The sequence below is a fragment of the Poecilia formosa genome, unplaced genomic scaffold (assembly GCF_000485575.1).
Source record: "Poecilia formosa unplaced genomic scaffold, Poecilia_formosa-5.1.2 Scaffold144, whole genome shotgun sequence".
NCBI lineage: Eukaryota > Metazoa > Chordata > Actinopteri > Cyprinodontiformes > Poeciliidae > Poecilia > Poecilia formosa.
Genome location: NW_006800083.1, coordinates 268,807 through 285,885, shown reverse-complemented (window position 1 = coordinate 285,885; position 17,079 = coordinate 268,807). Strand labels below are relative to the sequence as shown.

Genomic DNA, 17,079 nt, shown 5'->3' with positions numbered 1-17,079 from the left:
CTATCTCTCAATAAAATCTTCAGCATTTGTCCTTTCAACTCCCTGTGGAAAATACAACCCATCCCATGTGTTCTGCAAGAATGAGAACCCAACAACCACAGTGCGCCAGATCCAAAAGGAGAATAATGGAGGAGAAGTGGGTGCTTTTTACCACATTACGTGCAAAGCAGTGAGGGTGACCTCGACACTGCAATTGTAATGTCAATTACTGCCTTATATCAACAACTCTCAAAGCTCTTTTTGCGTGTAAGTGGGTCAAAGGCTAAGAATTATGCTTAGAAATACAATCTCAAGATGGCTGTTCTTTTTTGAAAAGCAGTTGGTACAACGTGCAGAGAGTGGGTGTGATGAATCAATATTTGTTTTAGAGCCACTCCCCCACACCCTTAATCCTTTTTCTTTTTCAGTTTCTCTCACTTTAAACTTTTAATAGCTTTTATTGATTTCTGTCTGCCTCGTTTGATTTTCCCATCTTAACTTTTCTGCTCTGTTGACTCTTGAATTGACCCTTGTATGGCATTAAAAAAAAAAAAAAAGCCCTCGCTTCCTCTGAGCGCTGATGCCTTTAGAGCACATCACAGCACCAATCGTTACAGGATTACAGGATTCAATGACATTACATGGTCAATTTTGCACTTTTTTGTCTTTCTCACCTTCTTTCTGAGGTGTGGCAGTCTCTTCGTCTTTCCCGTCCTTCTCAGCAGTGCAGTTGTATCCCTTCTTCTTCAGGATGTTGCAGATCAGGATGCCCAACAGGCCCATTATGCAGAAGACAGGCACCAATGCGAACACAGCGTACTCCGCCGTCTTTTCCTCGGCGCTTCGAACCACCGTGCTGTTGGCTGGTCCTCCTGTCCCACTGGAGGAACCTTTTCCCACAGTGCGAACCTTTCTGACATGCAATTCTGCTGGAGGACGGAGACAAGAATTGCAAAATGAATCAGAGGAATAGATGCCTATAAACACCAGGGAGCAAATGTAGGGTTGCAAAGAATTTTACTTTTCGTGCAACCGCTTTCAGTGGAAACTTGTCCTCCATCAGGAGAGAGAAATCTGGATGAGGAAAACAAAACAAAAACAAAACAAGGAACAAAATTAAAGCGAGACAAGTTTAAATCGTGGGCGCATGTGGAGCAGCAGCAAGACAGAAGCGGCAGTTCTCACCCAGGCAGACAGTCGCCACAGACAGCGTCTGAGGTCAGAGTCCCAGACACTGAAACATTTCTGCCCAGGATCTCGCAGGATGTGTGTGGACGGCAGAGCTCAGAGTCGACCGTGTCTGAAAAGCTCCCAGGTGGGCAGAACTGACATTTAATGTCTTCAGCTGAACTCTGGATCTGCCTGCAAGGCTGAAAGAGAAAGAAAAGACTTCAAACACGAGGAGATAAAACTGAAAAATAAGACACAACAGAGCCTCTTTCTTGTGCTGTGCAATGTCAACTTTAGCTAGGAGAGTTTGTGTTTTATATTTTCTTCATGATTTTACTGATACAATCTTACACAGTTTTTGGCAGTAAATAGAAGTGATTAAAATTGATTTAAGGCAACAACTCTTGATCTCTTTAAACCTGCAGTGCCTTTTGAGCTTTTTCGCATTTTGTGCTATTCCACAAACACAACCTTCAACTTATTTTGAGCTAAAAATTTACAAAAAGAAACCTATTGTTGAAAGAATGCATTAAGATGTCCAGTTTAACATTGGTCAAAAGCCTTGTAGTGGATATGGAAAACTGTTCTCTGGTCACTATACTTGTTTTTAGGCTACATACACATCATGAGTTCAGGAAATGGTGGAATAGTCACAAGCTGTTTGAAGGATGTAGGGGTATTAATACTTGTGAAAGACACTGTAAATAAGTCTCCAAAAAAAACAAAAAAAAACAAAAAAGTTTACATGCTGGCCTTTATTCCTTGACTTTTACAGACTTTACATTAATATAAGGATTTAATAAAATGTATTTCAAAACTAAATAGTTTTTTTTTGTTTGTTTGTTTGTTTCTAGTGAATGACCCACTACTTTTTATTGTATATTCTGTGGATAAAAACATGCACAAGCACATTTCATCACATTTGTATTTGATTTGGATTATAAAAGCAATGGGAGATGCATTGAAGGAAGCATAGTGGACAACACGGGCAAGAGAAAATTAATTTACCATTTATTCTTGTGGCTCATTTGCTCACCTTGGATGGCTCCTGGCCTGCAGGGCATTGCAAACACACACACCCTTCTCCCCACCGACACTGCACCGCTGCAGTTCCACCACAGCCTATCACCTGGAAGATACATAAGTCTGAGTGAGGGGAGGTGCAAACATATTTGCGTTTATTAAAACATACAAAAGTAACGTATTATACCGCGAGAAGGACGAGAGTTGAGCAGCACAGGTGGTTCCTCATCTTTTTCAATGTATTCTTCTATGTGCATATGATCTGCAGCAGAGCAAACAAGCTGGACATAAATGTACCGTTTCGAAAGCTCCAAATATGACATGACACCTTAAATATAACCATCCATTTGGAGCAAACTAGCATACAAGTACAGCACATGTTCATAACAGCTGAGTCATTTTTGCTAGCGATCAAAAGTCGAGACTCTGGACACAGATCGGTAAGAAGCACCTCTTGGAGCTGTAAATAACATTTACTATGATTCAGAAGCTTTTTGTGTACTCCTGTGAATGAACCAGGGATTTTCTGCAGCTATTTTTGGGCTGCAGATGCTGACACATACAGTTCATCCAATGATTCATCCTACAACACCTTCATTTGCTAACACATGCTGTCGAGATCTTTCTCGACATGTGACATCAGCTGACCCTGGAAGCAGTGTTTTCTGATTCCAAGCTTCAGGAGTGGAGATTTGAGATTCACAGATTAACAGATTAATGGGAAAAATTGCATATGAGCAAACCAATGATGATTAAAGCTTAATATGCATATAGCAACTTTTATGATTATTATCACAACCTTTTAAAATGTGATGAAACTTCCAGATATGACCCCCTATTTTAATACCATGTACCAAAACTCAATTATAGGGGTTGACAAAACACACCTTTTCACTTTGAAATAAAAAGTTACTTAAACATCTAATCAAATGTAAAAATTTGATTATAATTACCATGATGCAGCAAATCAACTGGTTCATTTTCTTCACTTTTCCCTCTTAATCTACTGAATTGCATGACAGGTGCCATCATGAAATTAATTATTACTTGTTTTTAATGGGTGTGCATAAGCATGCACAAATATCATAACATCCCAAATGTTTTAGCTGATACCAGAATATTATAGTGATAAAAAAAACATGCTAAATGTCATCCCTACTGCACTAAAACATCATTAATTGGGCCAAATGTCAAGATAAACCATGAAAATTGGCAGAGAGAAATTCCTCTGCACAGATCTCTCATTTAAAGCCACAATTACAGGGCTATGAATTTGCAAAACCCTGGCATTATCATGATGGGCCTGAAGTTACCACTAAACAGCTAGGTACTTTGTGGTTTAAGATGTTACTTTAAAAAAAAAAAAGCAAACTGATGTCTGTGTTTGCTGTAAGATTTTATTTTATTTCTTTTTTCTGCACAAATTGTTTGGAAAATTGTGAGCGTTTCCTGGAAAAATAACAGATATATACAAAAATGTTAGGTATGTGCTTTTCTAAGTGCAGTTTTCCCTAAAAACAAACAGTAGATGACAAAGTGGGCTAAAAGTAGGAGAATTGAAACCAAACTAAAGAGATAATGCTAAGGAAGGAGAGCAGGAAGATCCAGCTGAGCTGCATACTCACCCCAGACTTGCAGTGGACCCACACGGTTGCTGAGGCAACCCAGCAAGGATGCTTGACTAATAAAACCGAATCAATACTAAACTTAAAAATGCTGCAGTTTTCTCCCTAACTCACACACTTTGATAACTAATGTTCTGAGAGACACTGAAAATAAAGCTTCAAAAAGACAAACTAGTTCGTATTCAACCGGAAATAAAATGAAATGAATGAAGCATGAAATGAAGTTACAGAAATGAGTCAAAACCGAGATCTGCACTCTTCAGTGCAGCTGAATGAAAATCTTTAGAGTTCCTAGCTGTGTCTTATATGGTCAGTCTGACCACAGACACACCCCACACACCCTCTGGACATGCCCCGTCTGTCACTGCTAAAACAGTCAACCTGCACACTGTGCATGTGTGTGGGTGATACTTGTTTAATGATGCTCTTAACCATCAAGCCAGTAGAAAAACATGTTTTCACAGGTACCCAACAAGAAAATCAACACATTTTTAATTATTTATTCTGGAAATTTAGTTCCTCCAGAGAGTTAGAGCTCTCCTTCCCTTTCAATTAGACATAAATCGAAAACAACCAGAGAGAGACAACCAGAAGAAATCCTTATCTGAACTACCTCAACTGACTCCTTTCAAGATGGATCGCCGAGATCCCCAGGTTTTGGTCATCATACACCAGGGCCGGACAGTCTGGTTCCGGTTATTGTGCAATTGCCACATTAATGAGATGAAGACGTTATAGTACCCCAATTATCTTGAGGCTATGTTTTATTTTATTTTACTTTTTTTCTTGGGAAGGTGAGAGCTACCTGTGTCAGAATGTCTTCCTGTTTCTTGAAAACTTGTCTTTTAAGTAATGTTTTTCCACTTGTCCGCTTTCCTCTTATTTTACGGAAACATCCTTAGGGATTTATTAATCAGAACCACTTTATAAAGATTACAAGAAAATATAGCCTCTTGGAAGCAAAGAATAAAGAAATAAGGAGTAAAACCTTTGCACAGTATTATATGTATGTAGCATCTACACAACTGATTTCCACATGGCTTGTTCATAAAGGGGAAATACACACAAAGACACACTCAAACATCTGAATGGTACGAAGCCTGCCAACGGCAAGCTGTGTCTTACACAAACTGCAAAATAAAAATTATAATGCGTTTATGAGTTCAGTCTGGGAGACAAAATCCTTGTGCCAATAAAAAGCTTCTGAGACACAATTTTCAGAATTGCAAAAACTGAAAAAAGATAAAGGGGGAACAAAGAAACCACAAAAGCTTAAAAAACAGCATAGCCCCAATCCAAAGGGACGGAAAGCAAAGGAGGTGGACGGAGTTACTCTGCTAAAACATCAGTCTGATAGCATGTCCATATAAATAAATATAGAAGCATTTGTTAAAATGCCATACAGACCAGAGCACAAAGCTAATTACAAGTCAGACATGCGCACAGACATCAGCATCCACTTACACACAACTCCAGGCATGCAACATCGCATACAGCTGAAAATTTTGAAAAACGGATCAATAAAACGGCAATGATAGAGAGAGCAAAACAAAAACGGGACCCGCAATTAAATGCCTCTGTTTTTGGAAAGTGTCAAGTAACAAATTGGACATGGCTACAGGAATGCTGGCTTTCTCCAAAGAACCTCGTTTGACCTCCAGCAGAGCACTGAGGCAGCAGTACTTCATCTGCAGCTGAGTGGCTGAGTATAGAGGTGGGATATAGGACTTGCTAATCAGTCAGGTGACAGAAGGTGGATTCTGTAAAAAAAACAACAACAAAAAACCAAAAAAACACCTGCAGGTAGAAAGTATCTATATTTAAAAAAAATACAGAAGTGCCCCAAAACTGTTTATTCAACCACTGCAACACTGGAGGCAATCAAAGCCTCCAGTGTCTGTAAATGTGACGCTTTTACAAACCAGTTTGCCTGAGGTTTTCCCAACTAACCCACTACAAAAGGACTGTCACATGTGGACTTCAGTTGCACTCACAGACACGTGAGCGCTCTCGTGTCCTTGAATGCCTTGGCCTTCGTAAAGCCATTGTTCTTTGCTTTTCCAAACAATTGCCTCTCAAAAGTGACATTTTTAATATGTAAAACATTATCACGCTTTAGGAAGTAAGCTTCTTCGGAGCTTGATGGGAGCTGCTACAAAATCTGTCAGTAAATTAAGTGATATGGAGTAACTGCTTTTCTTGCTTTCTTCAAATGAAACATGGTTTTCTGTTAGAATCTTGTAAGAATTATGTTATCTAATATTTTCTGGGAAGAAAACCAAACACTATAACTATGATTTTACTTCTCTGTCAGTCGGAATGGGCGCTTCCATCAAAGCCAGCATACAAGGTCTCCTTCTGGGTAGCCACATATTACATAGTAAGCTACTTGCTTACTGAACTTATGACAGTGGTCAAGACTCCAACATTTGCCTTGGAGAACCCAGTCTAGTTTGGGCAAGTAGTTCAGGTCCAGTGTCTATGAAGGAAATCTCTAGCTTCAAAATTGATTGTCTTTGGTTGGTGGTTGGGGTTTAAATCACTGTTTGGATTGAAATATGCCTTTTCTTTGCATTAACTTAAGGTATTGAACTAGAAACAAAAAAGTGTATGAACTTTCTTTCCTTCTTTCTTTCTTTTTGTGGCAAGCATAACAAATTGGTGATTTGGCCACATCTTTGATAAATACTCTACTTTGATATTGTTTTATACCCTAACCATGTGTTGGACTCAGTATGGCATGTTTCCTGGTGGTTTGTGATGCTGTTTCCCAATGGTCTCTAACAAAACCTAAGACACTCTCCAAATAAGATGAATTGTTACTGTTGCAGGTAAAACGTGTCTGGAAGCATGACTAAAACAGACTTTCAGCACAAAGCTTACATAATCAAAGAAGTCTGAGGTCTTTGTCTGCTTCTTATAGCGTTGTCTCACATCTTTGAACTCATTCACTCGTCTTCCACGTGCCTTCGCCGTCCTTGCTGGCCTGACTGTGCTGTCAGTCCTATATAATTGCAATTTTTGTGTTTCCCTTTTCAAAGCCTGCCTTTGATGACAGTTACACCAGGGTCTGCCATGTGCTTTGGTTTGGAGGGTGCATGTGGTTGGGGGTGTACAGACAGAGGAACGAGAAGTAGAGAGCAGACAAAAGCGACAGATACAAAGTGGGAGGCGGTGGAAAAGTGGCATACAACCAGGATATTAGCACCTCTCAGAATATCTCAGCAAACACAACAAAAATGCCCATGGAACACAGCACCCTCAGTGCTGTCGTCATTTTATGTGACGGGACGGAAACAGCAAAACACAAGTCAAATTCCAGAAAACACATTCGAGGAGGAAGAGCGACTCGTGGTGAATTTTCCTAAACGCCGTTAAAACAGTAATTACCTGACACCTTCTGCTCTGCCATTTGACGCATCCCAATAACAAGCCGCCGCGACGTCAGATGACATGTCAAATTTTCTGTTTTGTTCAGGAGGGCTAAATATAGCTCTAATAAAGAAGCAATGGTCAACAGGTTGACAAAAACAGGGACATTATTCCCTTCTGTGGTGGCTTTGGAGGCAAGGACAGGCAAAACGTGTTTGGGAGCTTTTTCTGGCTTCTTGATGTCATGTCGCAGCTGAGCTGAGAAATCCTCCTGGATGAAGCTGTGAAGGAGGGACGGGACCACAAAACAGGAAACACAAGAATGAGTGGAACTTCCAGGCCTTTGAATGTGAGGTGACGGAGCAGCGGGGGAAGATCATGGGTCAGGCTAACACCCTGTCGGCTTTCAAAGTTGGCACTGAGCTGTCTTTGTTGGACAGACGAGGAGACTCCGGCTGGACACCAGACATTTTACGTTTTGGTATCAAGTCTGGGCACCCCAGTAGGTTTTTTTTTTTTTTTTTAAGGTGACATCTAGCAGCATCTGTTTGGCAAACAGTCTTAATGAGAACACACTGTAGAGCTTAGATTGATGAAACAGCTTAGTTGCAAATAAAAGCTCCAACGACAACAACTTCTCCGACTTTCCAATTATATAACAGCAGATACCAAAAGGATTGTCGACACCTTGCAAGGACATTTGACAATTACAGTCCACGTTATGAAGCATTGTTGCATTTGTCCCTATGAGACTTTGTCTTCTGGATATTTTACTGAAACATGCCGTATTACAATGAATAGGTCCGACTCAATGAATTGTGTTTTGATGAAAATAAAAGTCTGTAAGTAAATAAGTAACATATTTTGTTTTTAAATCTGGGAATTTTGAAAGTTTATACATGCTATAACACCAGGTTTTTGTGAGAAGACACACTTAAAAATGAAACTCAAAAAGACCACTTTTAAGCTTTTTCTAAATTTAATGAAAAAAAAAAAATCCTGTACTATTCAACCTGCATCTGTAAAAGGAACAACCTAAGAAGTGAAAAGTTGTAGAGATTTAGATTATGAGACAGTGTGAACTTGTCCAGGGTGTTCACTGTTTTCAGAAGGTCATGCACAATGGCTGCAAAGACAAGTCACTTTTTAAGCTGTCTTGGCTTTTCATAAGTCAAACACTTACAGAAAGTCGAGTCCCAACGGTGATCACTGAGTTCTTCAGTGTTGGTATATTCCACAAAAAATACCAACACTGAAGAGCCAGTGGGTGGTATAATGAAGCTCTGCTTGCACTGTTTCTCCATACAAACAGGCGCAATGCATTGTGGGAAAAATACATATTTCCTGTGACTATTCATATTTAGCTTACATAAATTTATTATTTCTCAGAATTTTTGAGTGTGAATTAAAATCCTTAGTATGAAGGTTGAAAATTTTCTACAAAAAAACAAAAAAACCAAAACAAAAACAAACAATTATCCGCTGTCTTTATTTTATATTTTTATTTCGCACCGTGAGTGAGAACCACATGTGTGAAGCTAATAGTTGCAAGTCTCGGTTTAAATCTTTCTGTTAATGAGGTTTGGCCATTCCATTGTGGTTGTGAACCAGATCAGCCATAACTCCAATGATTTGGATGAGCTTCAGTCATTGCACTCTGGTGGTAGACTGTGTCAAATGCAGAGACTTGTTAAATGTCAGAAATGCTGGGTTTGAAGTAATGTGTAATGTTGGGCAGGCCCCAGTCAAATGTAATTTTAGTAGTCATTTTAGGGTTTTGACTACAATCCTCACTTCAACCAGTGAGGTTGTAGGTCAGTTTCAAACCCTAATGCCACATGTTTACGATAAAAATTATGTAAAAAGGTTTGCACCGTGTATATATAAAAAAAGAAAAAAAAAAAAATATATATATATATATATAGTAACTTTAAAGCAAAGACAAGAAAGCTAAGCCACTATGTTGAGTTTTATCTAAACTTCCATGTCCACAGAAAGATTTCCTTCGTACTAATGATGCAAGTACGTCAAATGACGTCAGTAGAGGCTGCCCAATAAACCCACCAAGTCGCATACAATGTCATAGCCCTGGGGAACACCTCCTTGTGATGCACATGAGCATGAGCTTATTCTCTACGGTGGGAAAATGCAATGGAAAAGAACTGAGGTGGCAAAAGAAAGGTTTAAGGTAATTATACTCTGCCATTCATCAGACATTTGGTGGACGTGAAGATAATACGCACATGTATGACAACGACGCGATCGGGAGAACCATACCCTCTGTTTGGCTTCATGGAGGTGCCCATTACTGGCAAAAGAAAGGCTGATTTACGCCAACACTTTGTACGTTGGTGTTTAGACAATGTCTCATTATGGGAAGCAAGTCTGATAAATGGGCAGGTGTCATTAGTCTTTGGATTTCTCTGTCACTCTTCCTCTCTGTTCCTAGGCCTGTGTCGCATCAGTCATGATTTCCACAGCATCTGTGCACCAGTATGAAGTGATAAACAGGCCCTCTGTACTGCTGCTGGCATACGTCGCTATGCATTATCAGTTGTAACAAAAGAAGCTGATTTGATCAGAGAGAGTAGAGGAGAGACGGTAAGGGTAGAACGTACTCTTACCTGTAGAAGATAATATTTCAGAATCAGATGTGCATGAGTATTTGTTCCTCCTATTTGAATAGCATGCAAACAAAACAATCAAGACCAAAAAAGATCCCTGGCTTTCCATCATTACAAAAGAGATTCTACATTTTATTGGAGGTTATAAGTTTAGCGCTACATTATTATTGTCAACATAAGGTCAGAAATCCTTTGTGCTGCTTTGTGTCAGTCTTGAAATGTACAATAATTATGAAATTTTGGAAAATTAGTTTTATTTAAAATTTTGGTTATTTTAATTTCTGTGTTCTGTGCAGTGTGGATGTCCAGATTCACATTTCATTTTGAAAAGGTGTAAAAATATCCTGACGTCACTAAAAAAATAAAGAAATAAATAAACAAATGGCTCGGGGATTAAAACAAACCAAAGGCGATTATAAGGAAGCTGATTTCAAAACAAAATATTCCATAACAACTGAAATTGCAACGTGTGAGAAATATGTAAAATAATAATAAAACAATTTTATAAAAAAATATATATTATATCTATATGAGAGACTAATCGTTATTTATAACCAACTTGTTTTATGAATTGGTCTTTAACCTTCTTTCACAGCTATTTTTATCAGTGTAAACGATGATGATGATGCAAATCAGCTCTACTTTTGTTGACTTCAGCAGTCTACAATTACATTATGTCAGGACATATTCACACTAAACAAATCCTATTTTCTCAATCCTACGTGTGAAAATAGCCCTTGAAGCTTGTTGCTTCAGTTTGTGAAACAAATATGAAGGATTCAGTTAATGATTGTTTTAGTCATGTGAGAAATCTTTTTAAGAAGTTGACCTCAGGTGAGGAAAACAGGACTTTTACCATGTCATCCCCATTAGTCATCCATCTCTAAATCTTTACGTTTGCAAAGAGTGAAAACAGATGTGTGGTTGAAACAGAAACAATGATAACAAAATAGGAACAAGATTTGCAGAAAGAAAGAGATATAACTACCAAACTGTTTTTCAAATGCTAGTCTTTTCTGTGCATAAATATTGGGATAATTTAATGAACTTAAATGGTAGGTGGACTAGATTTATACGGTGTTATTCTAGTCCCCTCGACTTGTGGCAGGAGAAAAGCTGGAATCAAAGCAGTAATTCTCCAAATCCATGATAACTGTTTGGAAACTTGAAGCAGCTGATGAGCCAGTCATCCACTTAGGCCTGAAAACAGTTTCACAGAAAAACACTCTTCTTCCTGATCATGCCTCTTTTGTATTTCATTGAACCATTTTGTAGGTACCAACCACTGCAAAACACCAAACCATCACAATTTAAACCTTAACCAGAGTACCTTAATAAGCACCGTCTGTGAAAAGCAAATGAGTCATTATCTGAATTAAATAATATTGACAGAGGTGAAACAATATAATCTTACAGCCCTTTTATTTGCCCCCAATGAGCACAAAAAAAAAAACTAACCACAGACAAGCACATGTACACCAACATATCTTCAAAGGTCTAAAAACGGTTTGCTTTGAATTTGACTCAATAACTTTAGCTAACAGAAATGAGAGGTTCAGTTTCCTGCACCGCTCTGCCACACTGAAAATACTCTGCAGGCTATCTGGAGCACTTTAAATATGAAGGATTGCATGCTCATCAAAACATGACAAACACACACACACACGCAGAAAAAATCCTGGCTCTCCCACTCACTTCTGCCTTGTTATAAAGAACTTGTTTCGCATGTGCTATATGATTTGCTCTGGCAGCTTAAAGCCAGCAGCAGGTCACCAGCAGGTCCGACTGGTAGATTGTGGTTATTCCCAGAACTACTTGTCCTTAACCAGACCCTGCTTCTTTAGCTTAAAAAAAAACAACAAAAAAAACCTGTGTGAGTTAATAGGATACAGTAGAGAGTGACAAAGAAGATGGGTCAGAAAGAGAGCGGAGGTTATTGGGTCAAGCAAGATCTGCTTTCACTCTGAATCATATAGTGCCAAGGTTTTTACAGGTGCTATATTAAAACGAACTATGTTAATGGCAGTCCAGAAAAATAAACAATGAAAACAGAAATAATGTATAATTCTTATAGGGGTCATTTCCTGCCAACATGTAAATCAGCAATTTTGCTTGGAAGACTAAAACAACAGGAGTTTATTGACTTTTAGAAAAAATAACCACACACGTTTTCTTTCCGTATGTAAACTGGTGAGCCAACACTCTAAAGTTTCACTTGGTGACTTTACTTTGGGCTTATTTTTGTGACTTCTGCAGATCTTGAAAAGAGATAATAATAATAAAAAAATAAATAAATAAAACTCCTTGTTGACAGTTGTTTGTCCTTAATCAGAAAATGTGCTGTTTTTTTTTCAGCTTCTCTGAGTTGTAAAGTGCGCTTGTGTAATATAATTTGGTCGTGAACAATAACGCCGCATTGGTTCTGCTTGGTGCATCTGAACTCTTAAATGATTAAATGAAAACAACCAAAATGATTTTTTAAAAACAAAAATTTGGCACACAAATATTCATTTACAGTGGATTTTCTCTAATTTACACACATTTAATTACTTATAAATACACTGCCACTAATATTTAGAGGAAGTTGCAGAAAAATCAGGCATTTTCTGTTGGACAACCATGAATTAGAAGGGCCAAGAAAGAAAATCTTCTTTCAAAGCCCAACAACTTGATATTGGACTGAAAATGGTGGAGGCCCATGTGAATGAGCTAAATGCCTTTTGGAGAAATTCACTGTTAAGTGAAACAAAGATTGACCTATGTGGATGCAATGACTAGAAGTACACGTGGAGCACTCAAAGTAAGGTTTTCAAGCCTAAAAAGAGCACAGTGGTGGCAGCATTATGCTGAGGGCCTATTTTGCAGGTTGCTGGTACAATAATAAGATCTACTACCTGCATATTCTTTGACTACACCCCTAAATAATCAGTAGATAGACATGAATAGATGTTCCAAAAGGACAACAGTCTCCCCTAAGCACAACAGATGTGATTTTAGAAAAAATTAATTAGCCAAACATTGAACTTTTATAATGGCCTTAACCCTTAAAGCCTCCTTTGTATGTAGCTGCCGTTGCGTTTTTTCTAAGATAACTAGCGGTAAAACATGACAAAACACACCAGGATCAGCATTGGGTAAACTTCAGCTACCCATCCTGTGTCACTTCCAGGAGAAGACACATCCTGGAAGTGACTCACTTCTCACAGCTTGATTTTCAACAGAGTATGATGGAAACCCTCAGCAGAATGACTTTTATTTTCCCCACCTACTGAAAAAGAATATCCCATGCACAATAAAAACAAAAAAAGGTGGTTCTTTAAGAAGAATGCAAAGGAAGGAAAATGCGCCACAGATCGTGTTTGTCAGCGTTCTAATTAAGCCTGCGTGTGCCCTGCATGTGTGCTGTGAGCGAGTGAGGATATCAGGAGGTGAGTTTGTCTGCACGCTCATAGCTGCGTCTGTTCAGGTTGCCCCCTGTAATTATCCAGCCCTTTCACCATGCGTGGATGCTGACCGAGCAAGCTTGGATCGGGATCTGTTGACTGGTAATATAGAGGGAATTTCTTTTGGCACAGGATCCCCCGGCTGACACTGGAGAGGCAGGCAGTGAAGCCACGGGCATGGAAGGACGCCGGGCACAACTCCCAACCACACTGGCTCAAAGAATGCGGAGACAGATGACAGGATTGATGGCTTAATTAGGGCTTAGTTCACGTCTTTGACTCTTACATGGCCTCGCACGCGCTCAGACAGAGATGCACACATGCCCACCTAACTTTATGATCGCCTCCAGCATTTAAGGTTAGCACAGAGGGTATCGGAGATAAAAACAAAGTCTATTCAATAAATAACCCTGTTCAAGTTCAGTCACGGATCTCCTGCACTAATTTCTTTAAAGCTCAAATAGAGGGCAGCACCTGGAGCAGCGGAGATATTTTAGGGTGTACTGTTTATCATGTGATGCTGATACTTTTCTTTCATTTTGTGTTGCTTGTGCAATTTTCATCCTGCTGTCTTGAATTTTTCCGCTTCTTTTCATGAGAAAACTGCTCAAGAGTGTATCCTTCCAAACTAAAACTCACGTTGCACTTCAAATGAACACACTAAGCTCTTTCTTGAAATTAATCCGCGCTTCCCTGAGACAGCTCCTCTGAGTCTGAGACCAGAAAAAAGACGAGGTGGCTCCGATTGACCCCAGAGGCCAGGTTTTTCCCCAAGTATCTTGTTAACAATTGATGGAAGAATGATGGAAGAAATGGATAGAAGAATTTGGGTCTAATTTGCAGCAATGAGGGCGACGTTCCCCTCTATCGTTTGTCATTGACATAGATTTTAGCTTCGCTCCCTATGCATTTGTTATGTTGTGTGGGTTCAAAAACTTCTTCTGAAACCAATCCTGTGTGTATGATAGTATTCCTCTAAATGATGTGGCAGAGATCTTTGTTTTTAATAAAGACCTGGCTGATTTGTATGCAAGGTCTCAGACTGTTTTGGCTTAGTTAAAACTTACAAATCCTTGATTATTTTATTGGAAAGCTAATATATCACTATCCTCTGCCGATGGATGTGTGCAGATTGTGTGTGTGTGTGTGTGCCTCCAGATGTGTGAGAGAAACGGAGAGGTCAAAAGCCTCATACTGAAACCAACATGTTGGAATTTAAACTCAGACAATGGATGCCCGCTGCTAAAGATGACAGTCTCATCTGGGGCGGATTAATGAGTGTGAGCATGCTCATTGGGGTCAGTAGAGCATCCTGCCAAAACCACTGTAGTATGAAATGGCAAATGATGAGACAAAGTCAATTACAAAATACAAGAGTAAAAATATATTGTAAAAAAAAACAACAAAAAAACAAGTTCTTTTTGTATTTTATACTTAACAATTCCTTAATTTGTTACAGCTGGCCTCTCTAAACTGATTAGATGCACCCAAGCCAACGATACTCAACAATACAGTCTGAGCCAAAGTTTGGACCACAAACCTCATTAAAAAGTGAGGAGGAGGAGGATCACATGGCAAGTGAGGTCATTACATAGACTACCCATATCGACGCACCATGAGATACTCTCCCCACTTCATGGGGAGAGCTTTAAGATACAGTTATTCCATTACAAAGCAAGCATGGCTGACCTGGAGTACAGGTGGACCTTTAAGCTGCTCAAGGTCCCACTCCTGGCCTGTGGAAAAACTTGAATTTCCAAGACAGGAAACCCTATGTGGAGAAAAGAGAGACTCATATAACCACTGCATGATTCCCTAATATAAAGTGTTTGGGCTCTGAGAGGATCAGAGTAACAATGCTAGTCAGAACAGGAGCAAAGGAGCAAAAATTACATCTAACCTGAACATTTTAGAGTTTTGAATGCTAATTTTTATTTATTTATTTTTTGTCATAACTGATTATTTTCCACTGTGGTAGGCTTACGAGGACCGAGACCTTTTATGTCACTCAGGGGTCTGCAACGCCAGACCTCGAGATCTTGTGCTATGAAAATGTGTGATTTTAGCGATTTCAGCCATGGAAATATATTTGACCGTTGCTTCCTGTGAACCAGAAGACAGTTGAAAAGATGGGTTTTTTTTCTTTCTCTTTAATGACTCAACAAACAAGTTTATAATGAGGAAGATTTCTTATCTTTAATTTTTTAGGCAAAAAAAATATAAAGTAAATCAATATAACTTCTCTCATAGTCTATATGCAAGTAATTAGTGAGTCACCTCTTAAGTTGTGTTAAGTCCAAAAATAGTCAATTGTGCGTGGACCCCCCCCCCACACACACACACACACACTCTTTCATCCCCAATTCCTCAAGGCCTCAAAAAATATTTTGCCGCCTCTGAGCCGGAGTGCAACTATCAGCTTTTAACAATTACTGTTACCGCGTTACTACAAGCTGTACTCCAGACCAGCCGTGTAATCCTAAGAAAAGTCAAACCACCATCATGCGTAAAAACGGTGATGCCGGTGTTGCGCAGGCTCTGTGGGGAATGACATCCCTCAAGAGAAAACTTAACTACCTACTTCAGCAGACCTCTAGCTGCTTCCTTATACGTTTAAAGGGAACTTCAAGCAAACTTACCGGTTCGGTGAATGAATGTAGCTGAAGTTAATAGTTGAAAACGAGCATAATTATCGTCATGGGCTCCACCGGGCTGAGCTGAGCTGGCAGGTGCTGGTAAAACGCTTGATAGGGGATGGAAACCACAAAGCCGGTATACGCGAGGATCCCCCCGCCCCCTCCCTTTCTCTGTCTCTCTGCGGTGTGTGTGTGTGTGTGTGTGAGTGTGTGTAAGAGAAAGAGAGGGCACAAACGCTGAGCTGGCTCAAAGTCAAGTGAGCTCACGGTGCGTCACTGTGCGTGCGCTTCCCAGGCGAGGGGCGGCGGGTCACAGTCTGCTGCATAATGACAGCTTGTAGTTGTCAAACAGACGCAAAGAGCTCGATATCGACTAAATATTCAAATGGAGCCAAAGTTTTAAATACAAGAAGCAAAAATACGAATAAAGCGGAATGTATTTGAAAAGTTAAAGAAATAAATGATGGGGGGCGGGGGAGGATGATAATTGCTACAGAATCAGGCTATTCACTGAGTGCTGTATCCAAACATGGTAATAAAAAGTGAAGTGGAAGGAAAAAATATCCTTGTACAAAAAAAACAAAAAACAAAAACATGCATAATTAGCTGGGATAACTATTCAAACGTCACAAGAGTAAATGTTTACAGGACACAGACTGCAGCTGCAGTCTGTGTCCTGACAGATAGGTCAGAAACTACAGACCTTCATTCAGAAAGCAAGCTCCCAGAGCGGAGAGGCGGAAACCAAATTATTTGAGCTCCAGGGAATTTCTGCTACATTGATGATTTGAGGAGACATTTCATGAAGCTGGTGTTGATCTACCATCTTTTACAAAGTCCAAAGTTATCTCATCAGTTACTTTATGGTGCTCTGAATTATTGATATACAGCTGAGCTCACCTTTCGAAATCTTTAAAAAAAATGTTTGCGCTCACTTCAGACTATTTAAGTTTTTATTACCTCTTACTCTTGACAGAGATGACTTGTAAGTTCACTAATTTGGTCTATTAGGGAAAAGGCGAGTTTTCACTGAGATGAAGCACAGAAGAAGACGGCCTCTTAGTGTTGATCGAGTTTCCCATAAATGCTGAATTGATTACCATTCTGTCCCTTTCAACTTGGAGCCATTTCCATTTGAAGTTTCCCTCATTTTCTCACAGAATTTCCAAATGAGTAACTGAGTCTTTCTGTGGACTCATATATAACT

At 39.4% G+C, this 17,079-nt stretch overlaps 1 protein-coding gene across 5 annotated transcripts; it reads right to left on the bottom strand.

The window, feature by feature from the left end:
- Nucleotides 1-413: 413 nt before the first annotated feature.
- LOC103145601 (tumor necrosis factor receptor superfamily member 19L-like) lies at nucleotides 414-16,067 on the bottom strand. Of its 5 annotated transcripts, none has more exons than XM_016676931.1 (7): nucleotides 15,876-16,067; nucleotides 14,926-15,007; nucleotides 2,360-2,434; nucleotides 2,186-2,278; nucleotides 1,165-1,349; nucleotides 1,001-1,053; nucleotides 415-908 (listed from the first exon to the last, which is right to left on the bottom strand). In XM_016676931.1, the coding sequence occupies exons 3-7, from the start codon at nucleotides 2,399-2,401 to the stop codon at nucleotides 625-627; spliced, it is 657 nt and encodes a 218-aa protein (XP_016532417.1). In that variant the 5' UTR covers nucleotides 2,402-2,434; nucleotides 14,926-15,007; nucleotides 15,876-16,067; the 3' UTR covers nucleotides 415-624. The 5 variants fall into 5 exon arrangements, 4 of the variants coding, with proteins under 4 accessions (XP_016532417.1, XP_016532418.1, XP_016532419.1 ...); XM_016676933.1 differs by having other exon boundaries at nucleotides 416-905; XM_016676932.1 differs by lacking the exons at nucleotides 14,926-15,007; nucleotides 15,876-16,067 and adding an exon at nucleotides 3,798-4,046.
- Between the last annotated feature and the right edge of the window lie 1,012 nt (nucleotides 16,068-17,079).